This window comes from Ambystoma mexicanum, chromosome 13, assembly GCF_040938575.1.
Source record: "Ambystoma mexicanum isolate Mex_15411 chromosome 13, UKY_AmexF1_1, whole genome shotgun sequence".
NCBI lineage: Eukaryota > Metazoa > Chordata > Amphibia > Caudata > Ambystomatidae > Ambystoma > Ambystoma mexicanum.
In genome coordinates this window covers 497643770-497666043 of record NC_090938.1, presented here as the reverse complement: position 1 = coordinate 497666043, position 22274 = coordinate 497643770, and the positions used below count along the sequence as shown (strand labels likewise).

General features: G+C 46.7%; 1 protein-coding gene across 1 annotated transcript in view; it reads left to right on the top strand.

Annotated features, from left to right (window-relative positions):
• The window catches only part of WNT9B (Wnt family member 9B), a 63664-nt gene extending 41677 nt beyond the window's left edge, over positions 1–21987 (top strand). Inside the window, exons 3-4 of the mRNA XM_069634159.1 lie at positions 80–345; positions 16506–21987. Of these exons, the coding sequence (XP_069490260.1) occupies positions 80–345; positions 16506–16979 (740 nt within the window). The 3' untranslated portion in view covers positions 16980–21987. The remainder of the gene's footprint in view (positions 1–79; positions 346–16505) is intronic.
• The last annotated feature ends 287 nt before the right edge of the window (positions 21988–22274 follow it).

Genomic DNA, 22274 nt, shown 5'->3' with positions numbered 1-22274 from the left:
CCCTTCATCTCAGAACTCAATGGTGCCCCCAACCAGAACTTTATGAAGATCTGTCATAATCTTAATCTTCTCCTTTCAGGCTTCAAGGAGACTGCCTTCCTGTATGCAGTCTCTGCGGCGGCCCTCAGCCACTCCCTGGCCAAGGCGTGCAGCAGCGGGCGCATGGAGCGCTGCACGTGCGACGACTCGCCGGATCTGGAGTACCAGAAGGCCTGGCAGTGGGGTGTGTGTGGTGACAACCTCAAGTACAGCACCCGCTTTCTCAAAAACTTCCTGGGGCAGAAGAAGACTGGCAAAGACCTGCGCGCCAAGGTGGACATCCATAACACCCTTGTTGGCATAAAGGTGAGTCTGGCCTAGGTTTAAGGCGGCCGGTGGAGGGCATTGTAATTTGGTATCCTGCACTGAAGGTATTGTGGGTGGAGGTTTTGAAGCTGCTATTCCCAGTCATATGGCTCTGTCCAGGACATATCTTCTGGTGCAAGCGGCATGTTGGGGATTCTTGTATTGAGATCTTTATGGTTGCTTTGCAGTCATACTATTTGGATTTGTGTTGTTCCACCCACCCCGGCGCATCTACACAGATACCTTTCCAGATACCTTTCCAAATACCTTCCTGACAAAATCTGCAAGCATCACTCAGTCCGCACCACCAGATCTGCCCTATCGCACTGCCTTACAGTACCTAGGTTCAACCTAAAAACTGCTGGAGGAAACCAGCTTCCCAGTCCAAGCAGCCAAACGCTGGAATTCCATTCCTATTGCTTACAGACAAGAGCTCTCTTTCCTTGCTTTCAAATCTGGAATCAAAAACTGGCTGATCAACAAGCCTCTACAATAAGGACCCACAACTGTATCTTCCTCCCACCCAGAACTCAATCTTTATTCTCACCTGATTGCACTTTTGACCATGCTATGAATGCTTCTTGTTTCCAGACCTTCTGTAACCACAGGTCATTCTAACTTTAAATGTGTTCTCTCCATTGTTTCCATGTTTGTAACCCTTAAGTCTTTTCCAGCGCCCAGTTACCTCAGGGTTCGGTGCGCGATATAAATAATAAACAAATACGAATACACACCCATCAATAAATTACGCTCAAGCAGCAATAAATCACACTTAGTAGCTGATACTGGGAAGGCAATGCCTCCAATCCAAAGCCCCCCGCACCAACTGGCCCCCACCACAAACACATATTAGCAAGGGACACACGCCTGCTGCTGCTGGAAAATCCTATATCATACAACTGTACCGAGTTGACCAAACATCATGTGAATGCATTTATACAGTCTGGACGTGAGTCGTGCATGAGCCCCAACAAACACACATACAAGCAAATGCGAATGTACTCAGTAATAGTTGTTTAATGCAACAGAAAAAAAGATTCAACTGTGACATAAATTATGAAAAGCAGAAGCACAAGTTGTTCATTTACTTGATGAATGTTCATTTACTTGATGAACCAAAGTACAATCAAAACATCAAATGACGCACACACAGACCGTGGCTGCTTGTGTGAGTAAAGCATAAAAGAAATACACAAATGCATTGAAAACACAAAGAAACTTTAGAAACAAAGAAAACCCTTTACATGACTAGAAAACAGAGTTCAAATGAACCAAAACAATTTAAAAAATGCATACATGATGTAACCATATAGACAAAAAAAATATGAGAGACATACACGAAAAATGTACAGTGCAGCTTAATTGCAAACTGGAATCTATCACATGTAGCTCAGAATGCAACCAATTTAGATGAAACACAAATCTCTGTCAAAACAGAGTGGGTACATATCCTGCTTGTACTGCGCACTCACCAAGAACAGTGAAAGATTTGCCAGAAACTGGGGCACACAACGTTATTACACCTCGTATTCGTCTCAGTGCAGAGGGGTCATGACCATTATACATAAATCCTTACAATACACTCACATTGAAGCGCACTTAGATCCATTGGGACGATATGTACTACTGCGTGGTGTCCTTCTAGGCTGTGAAATAACCCTACTAAATCTGTACGGGCCTAATATCAATGACTCCGATTTCTATACAGAGCTGATGGGTCTATTGTCACTATTGTCACTCTACCCCTTAATACCAGTGCTGTGGGGCGGCGATTTCAATAGCATTATGGACGTTGACCTGGACAGGTCCAGATCCAAACCCCGGAGATGACAAAAGCGGCCCTGGCGTTGCAGAAAGGCCTGAGTGAAATGGGAGTGATAGAAGCCTGGAGGACTCTAAATCCTACATTGTGCAAATACACCTTTTACTCCATGGTACACGACTCCATTCCTGTATAGACCTATGGTTGGTGTCCCATACACTAGTTGGCCAGCTCAAACAAACTGACATATTAGCTAGGACGTATTTGGACCACTCTCCAATTACGCTGAAACTGTCCTTGGGGGAGGGACTAGTAATTAACAGACTGTGGAGATTTAAGCCACCATCGCTATTATACCCCATTTTCGCAACAGAGTTGAAAAAGCGAGTGGACGAGTATTTCGTGATGAATACTGGCACCATTAGCAGCCAAGCAACACAAAGCCTTTAAGGCATATATACGTGGAATTGCCCTGGCAGCAGAGTAGGGCATACTTAAAACAATACGCAGGGATATCCACACCAGAGAAACCAAACTGCGTCACCTGGAGCAGATATGTACATCTTTACCTGAAATAGTGGTCCTGGGGGATATTAAAACCGAACTGGACAAATTCCGGCAATATACCGATAGGGAGCAGAAATTCCTGGATAACCTAGGCCTGGTGAGGAAATACGCAGAGGGCGAGCGCCCTGGTAGGCTACTAGCCAGGATGGTGAAACAATCACAAGGCAGTCACCACATTCCATTAATACAGGACTTATCGGTTCGGTCGGTCCACAACACGGCAGACGTGAACCGAGTGTTCCACTTTTCTGCGCTGTATGCCAACTCAGAAACGGCGACCCTTCCAGATATAGAAGCGTTCCTAGACAACCGTCCATTGTCAATACTGTCTGAAGAAGCCAGGGCTACTCTCGACCATCCCATTAATGTTGAAGAAATATCCCGTGTCATCGAAGCACTCCCACCCAGCAAGGCCCCTGGCCCAGACGGTCTCACGATGGAGTTCTTTAAACACTTTAAATCCTCCGTTTCACCTAGATTGCTTGCTGTATGGGAAGAGGCATGTGCTGTCGGAATGCTCCCCCCTACCCTTTGAGAGGCAGTTATCTCCACTTTACTCAAACCCGATAAACATCCTGAGCAATGAGGCTCCTACCATCCCCTCTCACTTATAAATTCTGACGTCTAAATAATCGCTACGGTGCTGGCATTACAGCTAGCTCCGTATATGGAACATATTGTTCATCCAGATCAATCTGGTTTTGTCCCTGGCCGCTCCACAGCACTTAACCTGAGGTGTCTTTTTAATTTCCTGGCACAGATTGACCCAGACACACAGGCGGCTGCTGCAGCCCTAAAAGTGCAGAAGGCCTTTGATTCTGTTACTGGCAATTTATGGGGGCAGTGTTTGAAAAGTGCATTTTTGGGCCCGGATTTATGTCATGGGTTCGACTATTGTACACGAAGCCCAACGCTAAAGTCAGAGTAAATGAAGTACTTTCACGCCCTATAGTCATCAGTAGCAGAACCCGACAGGGCTGTCCACTGTCTCCCCTACTATTCGCTATAGTGATGGAGCCATTTGCAGATGCAATTCTCAGCAGGCACACGCAGAAGGGGATCCAACTTACTGCCGAATCAGAAATTATCTTGCTTTATGCTGACGATACCCTACTATTCATTTGTGACCCAGCAAGGCATCTGCCCGCAACTATCGGGTATACCTGCCCTAGTTGACAGCTAAATTATTTACCTGGGCGAAACTCCCATTCACAATAGCAGGCCATGCAGTACTTCTTCAAATGATTACCCTTCCCAAATTACTATACTATTTCTCGAACATACCATTGTGGCCGGGGGCAATATTTTTCGATACACTTAAGGCAGCAATCAAAAACTTCATGTGGCACGCTAATGCATTCTGGCTTGAATGGGAGACCCTAACGAGTCCCTACTGGTTCGATGAAGACACAAAACATACGCACCTAAAAATCGAGTGACTAGCGGCAGGTGCTTGTGACATTCGATCGTTGATACTCCCATCAAAGCAGAAGGACCCAGAGAGCAGTGACCCAACCCACACACCAGCGCTAGCCTGGGTTGAGATATGGAAAATGGTGGGCAAACCCATAGAAACCTACCGTTGTGGAACTTTTTTCCATCATTCCCTGGCATAAGTACAACGGCATTACGGCAATGGGCGGCAGACGGATACACAACTATGGGCGATTTGGACAGCATGGAATTCTTTATTACGTTCCGAGACCTGCCAGGCCCCCCATGCAGATAGACACAGCGTTGGTTACAGTATGCTGGGCTCTGTAGGGCAACGAAAAAGGCCTGGGCTGAGTTTCCGATTCAGCCACCTGACGAGCCATTACTTGGTGCCATCATGAAGGGGACCGCCGCGCAGAGAGGGGTGGACACACTATCCAACATGTTGCACAACAGCAACGATAAAACCTTGACTAAGCTCCAGTAAGCATGGGCTAGCGACCTTGAAATGAATATCACTGATGACATTTGGGAATCTATGTGCCTACAGACTCGTGTAGTATCCTTCAACTCCAGATTTAGGCTAATGCAATTCAAGGTGCTGCACAGATTCCATTACACTCCAGCCAGACTGCACCAGTTCAAACACGCCCACTCTGATCTGTGGCGTAGATGTCTTACCGAGGGGGCGGGATACCTTCACATGCTCTGGAACTGTCTGAAATTGGGAGAGTACTGGAAAGGGGCCTGCGATACCATGTCAGATATCTTTGATTGTACTATAAAACCAACCCCGTTAAACTGTCTATTTGAACAATTTACCCAATTATGATGCGGCTTGCATAAACTGGCAAACCTCTGCATGCTACTGGCAATTCGATTTTTATATTGTTATGGCTTCGCACCACCTGCCCCACTGTGGCACAATGGCTGCAGACCATCACCGTCACATGGGCATCAGATATGGAAGAACGATGGTCCCTATTGCAACCCATGAACTGTAAACCCAGTGACATATGCCCCCCCTTCCGTAACTACCTGTTATCATCTCAAATGCAAGCACAGGATGCTGACACCCCATAAATTGACTAATGCACATTTGTTCTTTTCACTAGACTCGCTACTCCACCCATGTGCGTAGTCCTGATCATAACAGACCATGTCATAACTAATGTATAACCAAATGTTTGTCCAATGTAATGTACTCACAACTGTTGATGCTGTCTCTATCCATGTCTGTGTAATGCCAAGCACTCAATAAACAAAGTTAAAAAAAACTAGAGTGGGTAACACAACCCCCAGAGTTATCTGTCGTCGACTGAAGAGTTTCGTACCAATACCAGGGTTCACATTCTAACCAAAAAATGGGCCTGGGCCTGGCCCTCTTTAGGGTGTATACAGGACGAATCCAAACAAGGTACAACGTTGCATCGGTAGGTTAACTTTGTTGGATATACGTGAATATTTTGTTTACCAACAATTCTGATCTGAAAATTCCGAACTCGAAATTTTCATAAAGTAAAAAATCGCGCACATTGGCACCACCCGCCATCTGCCCTCCCTTCACCTCCTTAACCATTAATACTACCATACTTACTTCCGGCACCCAACTTACCTATTCTCCTTCACTGCAACTCTCACCCTGCAAAGTGAATTCCGCCTCTCCATCGAGAGGCGGAACTTCCGCCGCAGGGTCCTTTTCTTTTTTTTTTACACTCTTTGTCCCCGCTTTCCTTTTAATGTAAGTGGGGTACATCCCTGCAACCCACGTAGTACCATATTGTCAGTCAAGGGAAATGGGGGGCACCGCCGCAACCCCTGGTCCCCTTGATCGACAATATGGATTTATGTTTTTTTTCCAATGACAAATTGGCTATATGTTTTTTTAATGACTTTTTCTAAGGCTTCCAACTCCGTATGTGGTTCCCAGCAACAATGGATGCTAAAAAGGATAGGTCCAATGGAGTAGGTGTAAGTAAACAGGCCCACTCCAATTTCAAAGTGTAAAGGAGGCCAAAATGCCATTTGGAATAGAGATCGTGTGCCTGCAAAGAAGGTCTTCAACCCTTATTCTTTTAAAGGAGGAGGTGGTGCTAGCGATGTGGATCGTATTCCAATGCCACCATATAATGAACGAATGCCAGCACTGCAACCCGGGATATATCAGGTGAGGCTCCTGAGGGGCAATGAAGAAAAACACTGTAAGGGTGCTAATTATGAGCCGCCATGGAGTAGAAAACATGCCTCTGTTCAATATAGTAATGCTTTCAAGTGATGGAAGTGGAAGGTATCCTCATAACGTGTCATGGACTGGGGTCTGAAGCAGTGCATCATGTGCTAGAAAAAGAGACAGAACGAGACAAACCAAGTACCGCAACGTATCCTGGAGGGCTGTCACAAAACCCTCACTGGGAACGTTGGTGCAGCCCTATGCCTAAACGCGACATGCGTGCACCAGTGCACCGTTTCAGGGCAAAGGGAGATATAGGTGGAACCGAAAACCAAACTGTCTCCGTATGTGTCCAGAAGTGTTGAACCAGACTGAAAACAGCTGCTATCTCGGTTCCTTTCATCAAGACATATCCAGTACAGCATGAAGAAAATCAAAGTAGGAATAGAGTCGCCTAGCCCGACGTGGCTTCCAAGTAGGCATGTTGAATGTTAAAACAGCGGTGGCCATCTTTTAGCGAAGTTTGCAGATGGGAGCCTAATGTCTAGATCACAGAATGCTAAGGAATGGCATAGCTGTGTGCACTGTGCACACAGAGATGAAAGAGTGTGGCTCTAAAGAACCGAGCTAAAATGCAGTGCCACACAGTGCCACACAGCCTGTGTGGGGAATGCGAGTGCTGGTGCCACCGGCAAGGTACACAGGGCACAGGGTCCTAGACAATTGAAAATGGCAACAGTGAGGATGACTTTAAAGTAAAATGGACCAATTGATGGACTCATTAAGACCAGAGTTGTGTGTATTTAGTCTGAGTATCCAGTGCTGTTCTTATTTGTGTAACCTGAGTATAATGGAAACGTTATTCATGTCAGGGCAGATGGCTTCCAATTTAAACCACTGAAGGTCATTGGCCGTGTTCCCTCTTTCCAGAAAGTGTTTAACCAGGGGCACTTGAATCTAAGCTGTTCTGATCTTTGAACAGTGTTCATTCATGCACGTACAGGTGTTCCATGTGGTCATGCCAATGTACCACAGATCACAGGGGCAGACAATCACATATACAGAGTATTTAGTCTGACAAGAGGGAACTGTTGCAGAGTCCACTGGAAATGTTTCTAAGTAACTGAATGCATATTTTTAGTGAAGGGACATGCAGTGCAATGTCCAAATTGGTGATGTCCAATGAGTGATGAGGTAAGATTTCCAAATAGCCTGGCGATGTTGGTTGACCTTATAGGTGTATCACGAGTCGAATGAACTAGTTTATTGTGCAGGTTGTAATCCCTTTTGAGGGAGAACAATAGTCGAGACCCGGCAAATTTGGAGATGTCTAATGCTGTCCAATATTTGCGAACCAGCTGTTTTAACCTGGGAGTAAATCTGGATAAAGTGGTTACAAAGGCACACATCTGGTTAGTATTTGCCTGTTGTTCTGCAGAGTGAAGAAGTGTTTCTCAATTCATAACCAAACTCTCTTGGCCATTCTTTTCAGTAGGTGTAATGGGTAACCAAGACATTTTTCAATCATGCAGTTGGCTTGGATGGTATAATCTGCCTTTTTGGTACAGTTGCGCTGTAGGCACAAAAGTGTACTGTACAGAAGACTGTCCCAAATATGTTGAGGATGTTGACTAGAATATTGTAGCAATGTGTTGCGTTCGTGGGTTTGGTATGCAATGTGGTATATAAACTGTTAGTTCAATCGAGAAATGAAATCTCATCTTTACTCGTGCAGTAAACTGTAAATTGGGCGTAAAGGTCTTAAGCCATGTTAAGAATTGATGCAATTCTTCAGTATTGCCATGCCAGATGCATAAAATGTCATCAATGTACCGACATTAAAAGGTAAACTGATGTGTGGGAAAGATGTACTTGTCTTCAAACGCTTCCATGTACAGATTAGCGATGCTGGGGGCAAAAGCGCCCCCCATCACCGTGCCCTTGATCGGCAGGTATCTTTTCGTGCCGAGCAAAAAGGAACTGCAATTCAAAGCAATTTTCGAGAGCTGTGTCAAAAATTCAGTTGGTACAGTATGTGGAATCTCAAGTGTGTTGAGCACTATTACTGCCACTCATAATGCCTCATCTTGTGCAATATTAGTGTAGAGAGCTGTGATATCCAGAGGTACCAGGTAATCTGTTCTAGTATCAAACTCAAGATCTTTGATCAGGTTGATAACATCCCTTGTGTCTTTCAAAAGTGCACGTAGGGTAAAGGTGAGTGGTTTATGAAAACAATCCACAAACTGGCCCATCTGTTGTAATATGGACACGCATAGGGACACTATCGGCCTACCTGGTGGTTGTAAATGTTGGAAACTGTTCACAACACCAGGCCCCCACCACCAACACACTTGATGAGGGCAAATTGCCCATTTATGCCCTAATAATATATGTACAGGCAGACCTACAGATAAGAGGTGTACCAGCCACTTTTACTCCCTAAAAATAGGCAAATACTCCCCAAAAATAAAAATAGGGACTAAAAAAAAAAAAAATAGGAAACCAGTACATAGGACCTTGTGCCCTTGATTTCACCCACACAGCTCCCTGGATATGTTTGGACTAGTACTGCACATAGTACCACAGGAAGAAGCTGCTATTATTACTGCCTGATCGGAAGAAGTAAACATGTAGCTTTTAATGTGCATGAATAATTACGTGCAAAGAAATAATTATCACAAAAACATTTCTGTTTTCCAGTTAAAACATATTTTCACTCACTTATAAAATGCTCCCGTTGGGAGTTGGGCTTACATTTGTACTCCCCCAAAAAATCATTATACTCCCAACTTTAAAAAGTAGGGTGTAAAATACTCTCACATCAAAATCTTTTCTAGAGCACTGTGTATAGACAACGAAATTAATATTCCTCCTGTGAAATGAAGGTCTTATAACCATCGCAAAACTTTCCCATGTAAATACATCACCAAATGTTGGTCCTGAGCTGCATTGTTTGTTCTTTCTAATGCGAGCAGTGCACTGAAAAAGCGGAAGCACCACCATCACACCTGTCAACACTGCGCCATCATCAAAAGAACAGAAATGCCACCCCCACCGCTACATCAGGCAAAGGCGGAAACACATGCTGGGACTGCACCATCCAGGAATAAATCACTCACTGGGAATATGTTTTCCTAGTAGGCCTGCCAAGCAGCACCTCTTTAAAAGCCTAGTTTGCTAGGTGCACGGGTCACAGCAGAAAGGGTTTATGGGTGGAAGCCTGGGAACAGCAGTGGACTGTCCAACAGGGAGCTCTGGAGATTTCCCAGATAGCCCCTGCACCATGGGCCTCTTTTGTGTGGGTACCTTTCTTTTGTGCCCCTCTTTTCATCTCCCACTTCAACTCCACCCCCTCTGTTCCCTCTCTGCTCACCCCCACATACCTTTGAAGTAAAGAATGTGTTGTGAAGCTTCCAGTATCTAATTCCTCACTCTTAACAGATTTGTTTTGTTCTATTGAAGAACTTTTTAATTCACGCTTTACGGACAGATGTGCTTTCAAATTCACTATTTGTCCCATTCCTTCAATAATTTTTATTTGGCAAACCCCCCGAAATTCTACCCAAAGAGGTTGGGCTTGTTTGCATGGTGTAATGTGGAACCACTTTGAAAAACCTTTCTAAAGGGTACTTTTTGTTCTCGGTCCAACCCTGCCTGGGAATTTTATGCTTTTCAACAATTTGATGAAGGGCGTTTAATTGGTAAATTGGTAAATACTTTTATAAAAGCAGGCAAGAATAATGTGCTATGCATCAGAGTCATCTGAATGTCTCATGTAATCATGTGACTGGTTCTCTGAAACCAGGAGGGCACACATGAAAAGCTGCACTACCACCCAGAGGTGGGCAACTCAGGGATTGATGAACAGCGTTAATAAACAAGTCACCCAGAGAAGGACACAATCTCCATCAAGGATGCCAAGCTCATATCAAGAAAGGCCACACGAAACCGTGAATGTCCCTTATCAGACCTCGGATCAGGGGCACTGAGTACGAAAGGCCGATTGTGTAAAAGTCCCTATACATTACAGTGGGATCCTACGCTGGACCTCTGAGTGGCTCTGTGGCTCCTCCATACCTCGTTCCCCAGCCACGGGATCATCTGCGCACCCTGTAACCACCAGAAATGGAATTCCAAAAGCCACCCTCGGTCTGCCCCGCCTGTTGACAGACGTAAAGCTGGGTGCTAGGGAGGGACTCAGGAAGGGGTCCCTGTCCCAAGGCTGAGTTTCATCTCTCATATATATATATATATATATATATATCTCATCAATATCAGGATTCCTCAACCGCAACCGAAGCCCTCTTTGCTACTGGTAACCATGGAAAATTGTTCAACATAGACCGAAGAAGACATTTGATACATAATTAAAGACCTTTTCACCACGGTCTTTCTTCGACGTTCGCACAGAGGTTGGCCTGGTCCTGTAGTCAACACCTGGTACATGGGGCAGGAAAGTTTGTTTTTCAGGGATTGGGTTTCCAATACTGGTACTATGACTACAATGTTGTTGCACAACAGCAATTTATCGTAACCCACATGAGGGTTCTCCAAGAAATCCAAAGAGAGATCAAAACTAAACCCCAAAAAGGGGGAGGGTGCGTGAGGAAAACAATCCAAAAGAAGCTCAACAGGGAAAGAGGAAAACAAAGGGCCTCATTATGTGTTTGACAGTAAATGGGCGGTATATCCACTGCTTTACCACCAAACATGTTTACCATTGCTGCCACTCAATCTCATGTCATTTCCATGGGATTGCAAGTGCTGGTAGGACGGTGTAAATCCCTATGTTAGGTAAACAAACAGCTCTGGTGTTAGTCCGTTGTCTGTTACTGTGTAAGAAAGTGTTTGTATGGGGAAAAAGGGGGGTAGAGCTTCTAAATACCCTACAGGATAGGATGAGGAAAAGGTGTTATAGGCAAGGGGATACCGCGTCTCAACCCTCAGTGTCTGACTTCCACTGCCCGAAGACTCCTTGCCCAGGTGATCCTCCCCCACTGGTCCACCCTCAGGAATTGGATCCAATAGTGATGGCCATGTCCTGGCCACCTGGACCACAGATCCCGGGGACTAGTAAGTGAGACACCTTTGGATTTCTCACACCAGTCAACTTGAGTCTCGTCACTCAAACCATCCAATATCTCATCTACATATAGACATTTACATTCTAGGCAAACTCTTGGTACAGAGGCTACTGTAGGGAGTGAGTTAATTGTGCGTACGCATCGGCAGAAATGTATGCCAACACGATCCACTGGGCTTAAATTGAAGCGGCTGTATAGTATAGTCACTGCAGAAAAATAAAACCAAGAATCTTTGGCATTTGGCGATTTAGACACCGAAAAGTCCTTGATCCATTCACATGGAATGGCCTATTTGCTATTCTCAGAAAAAAACAATCTTGGGCCAGTTTCTCTGAAACAGAATGTTGTACTATGCGACGCATCCCACTGTCGAAGGCAATACTCTTATCTCAAAGGTATTTCCTTCATGTTAGGTAACAAGACAAGAGCCCTCCTTACGATATTGGCGCTAAACCATGGCGCTATTAGCACCATGGTTGCTGCCGGATTTGTAACGAGTCTGCCAATGTTCAATGGGGAATTACCACCCCATTCCAAGGTTGGCGGGTGGTAATTCCCCATTGAACATTGGCCCTTCCCCATTTTCGTCCCATTGGGCTCAATGAGACTGGGGAAGGCGCTAAGTACAGTACCGCAAATTGCGGTACCGTACTTAGCACCAAGGTCCCTTTGCGGGTCCCTACTTTAACAGCTGGTCTAGACCAGCCGTTCAGGTCGGGTCCTGCAAAGTGACCTCGTACTTAGGCGCTAATGGGTTAACGGAGCCGCAGCCTTTTACGGCGCCGTTAACCCATTAGCGCCAGGGTCATAGTGAGGCCCAAGGTCGCCACTCGTCACCGACAATCTTCTCAGTTCCTCTGGAAACAAGAGTCTCACGAGTAAGGATGGAGCTCTCCTGTTAAGTGGAAGGCGTGGGGGGAATAGTCTTAAATGCGGATCCCAATAGGTGTGTTCATCATCAAGTCAACTGACTGTAATTGGGACCTAGTTTGCTAACCACCATGAAGGGATTTGTCATTTACTCAGGACTGACACATTTCTAGGGTCATCATGTCCGCTTCCCTGTGGCAGGGGGAGATGCATCAGACCGAATATGGAAGCACTCAAATAATGCCCCATTCCAGAGTCTTATATGCTCTGCAATACAAGCCACACTAAGAGTCTTTTCGGATCGGAGTGCGGTAACTATGGGTGTGCATAGAAATCCCACCAAAGTAGAGCTGGGGGAGCCAGGGATCTCTTGGCTAGGGCTGAGCCAGGGGGTCTGGGCTCGGTCTTAGACCCAAGTGCGAGTCGAGCCAGGAAAAGGGATGCACGAAACAGGGGGGGGTCTGTGTCAGGGGCTGGGAGCATAGAAAAGCGGTGAAAAGGGTCTGGAGCAGGAATAGTGGTGTGATTGGTCTGATCAAAGAGGTTTCAGGGGGCCAAGAAAAGGGGTGTGAGGGAGTGGGTGTTGAGAAAAAGGGGGTGAGGGTATTGGGGGCCGAGAAAAAGGGGTGAAACTAGATTAGGGGCATAGAAAAGTGGTGTGAGGAGGCTAGGGGCCGAGGAAAGGGATGTGGTATGGTATTTTGTATTTATTAGCGCCTATATATATACATGCAAGTGTTTCAAATTGCTCATGTGAGGGGATAGGGCCGAAAAAAGGGGGCATGACGGGACCTGGGAGACAACAAAAGCAGTGCGAGGGGGCTGCGGGCTGAGAAAAGAGGTGTGAGGGGGTGGGCTGAGAAAAGCAGTGCGAGGGGGGCCTTGGGGCAGAGAAAGCAGTGCGAGGGGCAGCAGGCCGAGAAGAAGCATGACTTGGGCTGGGAGATGAGAAAAGGGGCATCGGCCCTGGGGAGCGGAGGAGGATGTACCAATGATTTTGTGGAAGCAAAGGGAGAGAAAGGGGCTGGTAGTACTCAGCAGAGGTCTGGAGGCTGGTGCTGGGCTGGGGCAAGGAAAGGAGCATGGTGGTGTGGGGGGGGCATGGGCAGGGACAGCGCCAGTATATTTTAAAGGGTGGGTTTATAGGAGAGGATATGGGGAGGGAGCACAAAATAAGTTGTAAGGGGGGAGGGACTTATCTTTAAATGCGCTGCCGCACAACAGAAGCCCACTCACCTGACTTCCTGTCCCGGCCGCCTGACTTCCTGTCAATGAGTGTCTGCGGCGGGAAAGAAAGTCAGGCGATCACACTCCTGTTGCACTGTCGGCACTTCGGGAGCGTGTTTTTTAAAATAATATATTGTTTTCTGTTATGGGGCGGACACCTGGAGGGGCTTGGGCCGGCCCCTGCTTTGGACAGGCGCAGACCCGAGATGAGGGTCGGAGCAGAGTCCCAGTTTTGACCCGGGCCGGCCCCATCTCCTCTGGGCTTACCAAGCTCTACACCGAAGACCATCCCGCCGGCGGTTAAAGACTGCCAGGTAAGTATAAGTAGGCCAGCGATAGTGATTCAGTGTGCCAACTCCAAAGTGAGGATGTTTTGTCAGGCTTCATAGGAAAGGTCATTTGAAGGCCTCAGGGACAGGGTTCCGCAGGTCCATTTCCATCTGGGGTTAGACTGTTGACCCCTGCACAGTCTGGAACTTATGCTTTAGGTACTTACTTTACTTGATGTTTTCTGGGGTGCTGTATCTGTGCAGCTTCTGGCTCTGTCCTGTTGATAATGTGTGGGCACCTGCATGTGACCTTGCACTTACACCCCCCCCCCCCACTTTTCGTGGGCACATCTATGTTCGGAATATGACAAGTCTGCAAAGATCATTTCCTCCGTCTCCCACTTGGGGTGCCATGAAGTGACAAGTCTACAGAGGGCAGCTCCTGATGCACCTATACATAAACGCAGATGGTTAGATACAGCTGGAGGGATAGAAAGGGAACCTAAGGTGGGAGAGTAAAGGTACACCTCAAACTCCCTTTGAGAGGGCAAGCAATGTTCATCCTGCTTAAAGGGATGTAGCAGAAGGCAAGTCAAGGGCATTTTCGAGCTCAAGGACATGTAACCAAGTGAGTCTTAAAGGTTTTACTCTATTGTAGATCTAATTCCATCCACCCAGACAAGAGGACAATAGTCTTGTGAATACCACCACTCACAACATGCCCTGAAAGCCAGCATTCAAACCTCACTTTATTCGGCTTTAAGAATCATACAAGCATCATTTCATCACAATATACAAATAGCACATACTAAGTCCAACAGCCCATACTCAGCAATTACTTGCAACACCTAACGCTGTCTTATTACAAAAAAATATATTATAAAATCCCAAATCATCATCATTACACAGTGAAATTCGTTAGTAATTGCATAATATTTGTACACGCTCTTACTTTACAATTTTTGCTCTTTGTAACCAAGCTCTATGAAGGAACTTTGAAATAAATTAATCTGAGTTCACATCAATAGTACTTTTGCAAAATGTGAATTGAAAAGGGATTCTATTGTCCTTTACTCTGCTTCGGAAATTCCTCTTTTATAGGAAACATTCCCTTTAAGGCTATCTTGTCGATCCATAGAGTTCTAAAACGCCTCTGGATAAGTCTCTTAGGCTGCTAAAAAAGGTTCTGGATAGGTCTCTTAGGCTGCTAAAAAGGTTCTGGATAGGTCTCTTAGGCTGCTAAAAACACACTGGATAGGACTCTTATTGGCTGCTAAAAAGGTTCTGGATAGGTCTCTTAGGCTGCTAAAAAACCACTGGATAGGACTCTTATTGGCTGCTAAAAAAGCTTGTGGATAGGTATCTTATTGGCTACTAAACAGCTTCTGGGTAGGTCTCGTATTGGCTGCTAAAAGGCTTCTGGATAGGTATGATATGATATGATTGGCTATTTATAACGCGCTTAATACCCAGAGGTTTCTAAGCGCGGAACCGGGGATCAAACCTGTGTTGCTCCATGTCGTCTTGCTTCCAAGGCGAGCACTTTGGCCCTGAGCTATCCTCCCGAGTCTCTTATTGGCTGCTAAAACGCTTCTGGATAGGTCTCTTAGGCTGCTAACAAGGTTCTGGATAGGTCTCTTATTGGCTGCTAAAAAGCATCTGGATAGGTCTCTTATTAGCTGCTAAAAAGCTTCCGAAAAGGGCTCTTAGGCTGCTAAAATGGTTCTGGATAGGTCTCTTAGTCCGCTAACAAGGTTCTGGATAGGTCTCTTATTGGCTGCTAAAAAGCTTGTGGATAGGTCTCTTATTGGCTGCTAAAAAGCTTACGAAAAGGGCTCTTAGGCTGCTAAAAAGGTTCTGGATAGGTCTCTTAGGTTGCTAAAAAGGTTCTGGATAGGTCTCTTACTGGCTGCTAAAAAGATTCTGGCTACGTCTCTGGTTGGCTGCTAAAAAGCTTCTGGATATGTCTCTTAGGCTGCTGAAGAGCTCCTGGATAGGTCTCTTAGGCTGCTAAAAAGGTTCTGGAGAAGTCTCTAATTGGCAGCTAAAAAGCTCCTGGATATGTCTCTTATAGGCTGCTAAAAACCTTCTGGATAGGTCGCTTATTGGATGCTATAAAGCCTCTGATTTGAAAGCAGTGTTGAGAAGTGGTACTGAGTCCCCAAGTCAAAGACAACCAGAGTGAGTTTCTGAATGTTCCAAAGAAGACACGCTAATACTAAATTAAGATTACAACCATTCAAGTACTTGGCAGAATTATCATCACCCAACAAGATGTGCCCCTTATTAGGAGTTGTTTTTAGCTGCTCGTGTTGATAACAAGAGTTCAACGTTTACTGTATCAAGTGCTGTACTTTGCTGTGATCCATGACTCTCAACTCACACGCTTTTGGATGGTGTCACCGGCCATGCAATCAGTTCACTCATCCGCCAAGCCCCTTAGCTGCCCATACACTTCAATGGGCTCGCACCCGCCAAAAACTAAATTGCCTGTTTTCCTCCACCCTCAGAATACAAAAGATGGGGAGACATGGTGGCCACATGATTGTTTTGTTTATGTTGTAACAAGTAGAAATCAGGGCCCTGCTGGAGAAGAAACTGAGAATTCTATTATGTGCTGATAATTGATTGTTGAACAAACACCTACTGACTGACCTGTGGCATATTTTGTAATTAATAGTGTTTGGTAGGTTCGCTGCCATTGTCAAATATAAGTTCATTGTTGTGTGTAATTCCTGAGAATGACTGCTGTTCTCTGCCACTTTCTCCCCTAGGCCGTGAAGAGTGGCTTGAAGACCACATGCAAATGCCACGGCGTGTCCGGCTCCTGCGCTGTAAGGACCTGTTGGAAGCAGCTTTCGCCCTTCCATGAGACTGGCACGTTGCTGAAAATCAAGTACGACAATACATTGAAGATTTTCAGTGCCACCAATGACGCTGTTGGTCACTCAGAACTCATGGTGCCCCCAAAGTTGGGGCACTCGCCCTCCAGCCGTGCCCCGCGCAACACTGACCTTGTCTCCATAGAAGACTCTCCCAGCTTCTGCCGGCCCAGCAAGTACTCTCTGGGCACCGCCGGCAGGGCCTGCTCCAAGGAAGCCAACTGCGAGAGCATGTGCTGTGGGCGGGGCTACAACACGCAGAGTCAGGTGGTGACCTTCTCCTGCCACTGTCAGGTGCAGTGGTGCTGCCACGTGGAGTGCCAGAAGTGCATGCAACTGGAGGAGGTGTACACTTGCAAGCCGTGACCTGGGGCTCTGAGAACGGAATGATAGGAGAGACTGAAGAAGGACAAAAAAGGACATGGAAGGAAGCATGTCAGAATTGTATACAGTGGGTGGTGCACGCCGCAAGTCTCTAGACCTGGCACGGCTCCCCTTCAGTCATCAAGAAGTCATCTTCCCACATATGACGCACCCTCTGAGTAGCGACGTAATCTCACATGACATTAGCTACTATCTAGTAACCAGGGGTGTATAGTTCATTGGAAGAGGGTCTCATTAAGTTAAGGTTTTGTCTTCAGAAACATCAGAGATGGCCAATCTGAGAACTCTTGAAGGGGACGAGGTAGAAGTAACCAGTGGATAAGATAATAGATTATGGAAAACATTGTAAGAACCCCGAACCCATTAGCTCAATTACTATATGCAGAATGGCAAACACTGCAATGCGTTCTGGGATCTTTTCCTGACTCCTGCTCACCTATTGTAGCTCAAGCATGAGTTTATATTTGTCTGAGGCACTCTTCATCAGTGAGAAGAGGTGTTGACAGTCAAGCGATCTTGCTCATATATCCTCAGCCACCCGCCCCCTTGCGCTCCCACAGGAAGTAGATGGCTTTGGCAGAGGATGGTAGGATGGAGGATCAAAGGGGGAAGTTGGACACTACGGTCAGAGCAGGAAGTGCTGGGAAAGCCTGCCTTGCCCTCAGTACATGAGCAGATGCCTTCTGTTGAGTTTCCTCTTTGTCCTGGAAAGGCAGGAAGGCCTCCCGCTCTTTGGCCTACAGCCAGAATCCCATCAGAAGCCCAGCCTGCTGACTCTGTCCCCTAAATGAGGAGGTGTAGCTCGAGAGAAAAATACAGACTGTTTCTAGGTAACCATGATGAGCATTGTGTATGATGTGGGAGGGGATGTGATCCTGTGGCCAAACAGCTTGGTGGTGAAGCAAGAGACTCTATTTCTAGCCCTGGGTTCCCTACCTCACCGGATTGTGTGATCCTGGTGCAATCCTTATCTCTCCCTTCCTGTAAACGAGTTCCTTTATCAACTAAAACCACTCTAAGGGCTCAGAAATGGGCCAACAGGCAGAGTTCAGCATTATGTGAAACAGGCAAACTTAAGTATGACCTCTTCCCCTTTTCAGTGGGATGAGGCTGGATCGTTCCACCCTCTTTGTTTTCTAGCAGGTGACACGTCTCCCTGTTGCCTTTCAGAAGGTGGGGGATCCCACTCCTGGAACCTGTTAAAATGTGTGTGTCCGCACGTGAACATCAACCAAAGTGTGTCTAGGTGGCCCTGAGATTGACGTGATTGGGATGGTGTGGGTCAGCTGATCCCGGGTGCGCCTTCAGCTGATCCGTGTTGCCATAAGAAGACAGGCAAGGATGGGTGAGTGATTATAGACCCCCCTGCCACACCTCTAGATCACACATCTATCCGACACCCCTTGACAGACATGAGTAGGATGCTTAGAAACTCTAGGCACCGTAGAAACTCTGAGAGCCTGAGTGCCACCTGGTCTCCTTGTGTTCCGGCATCCACAGCCCATCCCCATGCCACATGCAGAAACCCTTCCCTCCGTACCTTGTATGTTCCCCTTAACAACATGTATGGCACCCCATTGCTTCCTAGCCAGGCTTCTGCTGCATAGCACCCCAAATACAATACAAGGCCATTCTGTGCGAGCAGGTAAATCCCCAGAATCAGTTCCCCCCAAGATATGATCTCTGACACCAACATCCGTGATACCATCAAACATATGCAAGGTCCCTCTTCATACACAAAATTAAAATGTCAAGAGTTGCCCATGGTGACACTCGCTAGAGACACGTGACTACATTACCCTGTCCACAGCCCAGATTCTCATTGTCAACAACAGTAGACACGGATGCACTAGACCTGCCAGCGTCTCAACAAAATGGCGAAACCTTCCCCGGTTTAACCCAATCCAAAAGCCCAGCGCTCACGTTTCACAAGAAAGTTGACACAATCCTACAGGTTAACCCAAGTGATCCAAGTATACTTTTCACCACTGTGCGGACCCGTAGGGTATTTGCCAGCGATCTAGATAAGATTTCGATCGGGATTATTTTACTCCCTTATTTTCGAAGGTGGGGGTAAAATGGGTATTTTTGGCGTAAAAATGTAACAACCATTCCCAACAGGAGTACTAGTTAGGAGAGTAAATATGTATTTTAACTCTAAAACAGATATATTTTTGGAATCCGCACTATATTGCTATACTATGTAAACTGAACGATGGATTTCTTCCTTAAAGGTCCTCTTAAGATCAGGCAGTAATACCACTATCTCTCCTTTCTATGATCCTACTCCGCAGCTACTACAGATCTAATCAAATCTGTGGACCTGTGTGGCTGGGAGAGGGGCGCAGCATTCAATGTGTCGATGGTTTCCTATTTTTAGTTGGGAATAATTTGACTCCCAATTATTTTTTAAAATTTTGTTTTACTTGGTGTATTTGCCCTATTTTAAGGAATACGGCAGATACGCAGCGTCTCTGTACACCTGCGTTTTGCCATTCGTTCTCCGTCAGGAATGACCCGGGCCTTTACTGCTGCAACCGTTGTATTTTGGACTATGAAATACATACATTAGTTGCAAAAAGCCAAACATTTCGCAGTAAGAGAGGCCGAAGGATTACACCTCGCAATTCAGCCTGGATTAAGTTGAAAGATTCCCATTGGTTGCTGGTGGCTGATGGGGTGTTGTTTTCCAAGCGTGCTTTACTTAGCTCTAGACGTCCATCGTCATACACTTTACCGGATATCGGATGTGCTAGGGGCGTGTATGTTCGTCCTGAATTCCCATAGGAAATCATTGTAGGCTCTTAAAGACACATCTTATTGCTTACTTACAGGAAACCCAGTCTCCCTGGAATCCACACCACGCCGTTCATTCCACGCAGGTCTTTCCCGCGCTGCGGTTCCCAGGTTGCCCTTTGCTTGGATACGGCTCTTGCCTTGCACCGTTTTCACCCTTTGAGGAGGAGGTCCGCGCTTTCCCCCACACCTCACTCCCTCCCATGCTGTTTCTTGTAATGGTGGGTCACCTGCTACACACCATCCCGTCTCTCAGCCCCGCCGCCTGCCGTGTCTCCCGCCGTGTCTGCCTTTTGTCTTTGCTCTGTCCCATGTAACTCCCCTTGCACGAGTCATGCTTGGTCCACATCCCGCCCACTTCTTGCTTCCCACATCTGTCAATGACACTTTCGCACCCCTTACCCGCACGCTCGCTCCTTCCCAGAGGTGTCGCTAGGCTGTCCTGGGAGGCTATAGGCCAGGTCTTTTGGTTGTAGCCCCAGATAGAAGCTCAGAGGCTTCAACCAAAAGGCTAGCTAGCCCCGAATCCCGACAGTCCCAACATTAGCGTAGCCCCGGATCGTCTCCAGACCTAGCAACAACCTTGCGCCTTCCCGACCCAGACATTCACTCCCACCTGTGTCGCTAATTTGGGGCTGCAGCTGCCCACACAGCTAATACAGCGTGGTAAAGACCTGCAGTTTTAATGCGGCCTGGGAAAGATAGTTAACACTATAAATGGAGCACAGAATTCGCTCCTTTTGTAAGGCCTGCTTCATGAAGATATTCACTCACTCCTGCAGTCACCCATTCACCTTTGCACTATGAGCAGCTGCTGGGTACCAAATGGAAAGAGAAAAGCGGCCAGTAGGTTACCCCGACCATGGGCTGTACTAAGTAAGTTAGCCTGTGTTGGGGAAGTTCATTGACACTTCTCATTTACCAGTTTGTCATTGACATGTACTGTTGCTGAGTACCTGAAGCTAGCACTTTTATCCTACCGTAGTGTAGGGTGACCAGATTTTGAAAATAAAAAACCAGGACGCCACTGACATAGAAGTAGGATTATAGCTTCAGCGGTAAAACTGTAGTCCTACTTCTATGCAGGTGGCCTGTCCCTTGTCATGTTGCAGCACCCGGAATCCCGAGGCTATTTTAAGTTTAAAAACCCTGCTCGGGATTTTGGGATCAGGTGGATACCATCCCGGTCTTTGACAAACCGATGGAAAAATCATGAAATCCGGCCAAGAACCTTAATGGTATCCACCGAGCTCCAAATCCTGGGACAGGGTTATTAAACTTAAAAAAATCTCGGGACCCTGGGACGGAGGTGCAAATACCCGGACAGTTCCCGGCAAAACTGTGATGTCTGGTCACCCTACCGTAGAGTAAAGTGAAGTGGTGCTACATCTTCCATGGTTCCTGGTAGGGTGAGTCAGCCACACCGCAGAATGCGTAAGGATGCGCAAACAGAGGACTCCCCAGCACAGCAGTAGAGCGCAGTCCCAAGCCTCCCACTATGAGGATCTGGGTCTGGGAGCGTATCCTTCTTGGAGGCCTCTTATCGCATGGGCAAACATGCAGGTCTTGCAGTTCAGATAACCCCCCGGGCTGGGGACAGGTTGGCGACATACTTCTCACATAGCTCCCACAGTCCAGGCTTCAGTCCCCACCTACACAGGCATATCTATGCCCTGCAAGGGCCGCTTTCGACATGTGATGCAGGTGTGTGAGGCTTGGGAACACTACCAGGGCTTATCGGCAGGAGCTTTCCCATTTCGTGAGTGTTGGGGTCAGAATCTGCTTTGCTTAAGCGGGGAAATGCCGCCATGACTAAAACGCCTCTCTTCTTATCTGTGCTGCCTTTGAAATGTTCGCGTCACTGGCAAATACACTTTCCATTCATTGGGTTCCTTTGTGCTTGCAAACAAGGCAGGGAAACAAACGCTGATATTATGAAACAGCCTCGTTAGGGCGAATTTAAAAGGCACAGCCAGGTATACGGGCAGATCAGACAGCCTGATGCCCTCATCTGCTACCCATTGCTAAGACTCTGTCCCCACTGCTTCCTGCCAGTGGTCCATCCTTTTCCTAGCTACATATAACTCCTTCCATCCCCTTATTGCTTCCTGCCAGTGGTCCATCCTTTTCCTAGCTACATATAACTCCTTCCATCCCCTTATTGCTTCCTGCCAGTGGTCCATCCTTTTCCTAGCTACATGACTCCTTCCATCCCCTTATTGCTTCCTGCCAGTGGTCCATCCTTTTCCTAGCTACATGACTCCTTCCATCCCCTTATTGCTTCCTGCCAGTGGTCCATCCTTTTCCTAGCTACATGACTCCTTCCATCCCCTTATTGCTTCCTGCCAGTGGTCCATCCTTTTCCTAGCTACATATAACTCCTTCCATCCCCTTATTGCTTCCTGCCAGTGGTCCATCCTTTTCCTAGCTACATATGACTCCTACCATCCCCTTATTGCTTCCTGCCAGTGGACCATCCGT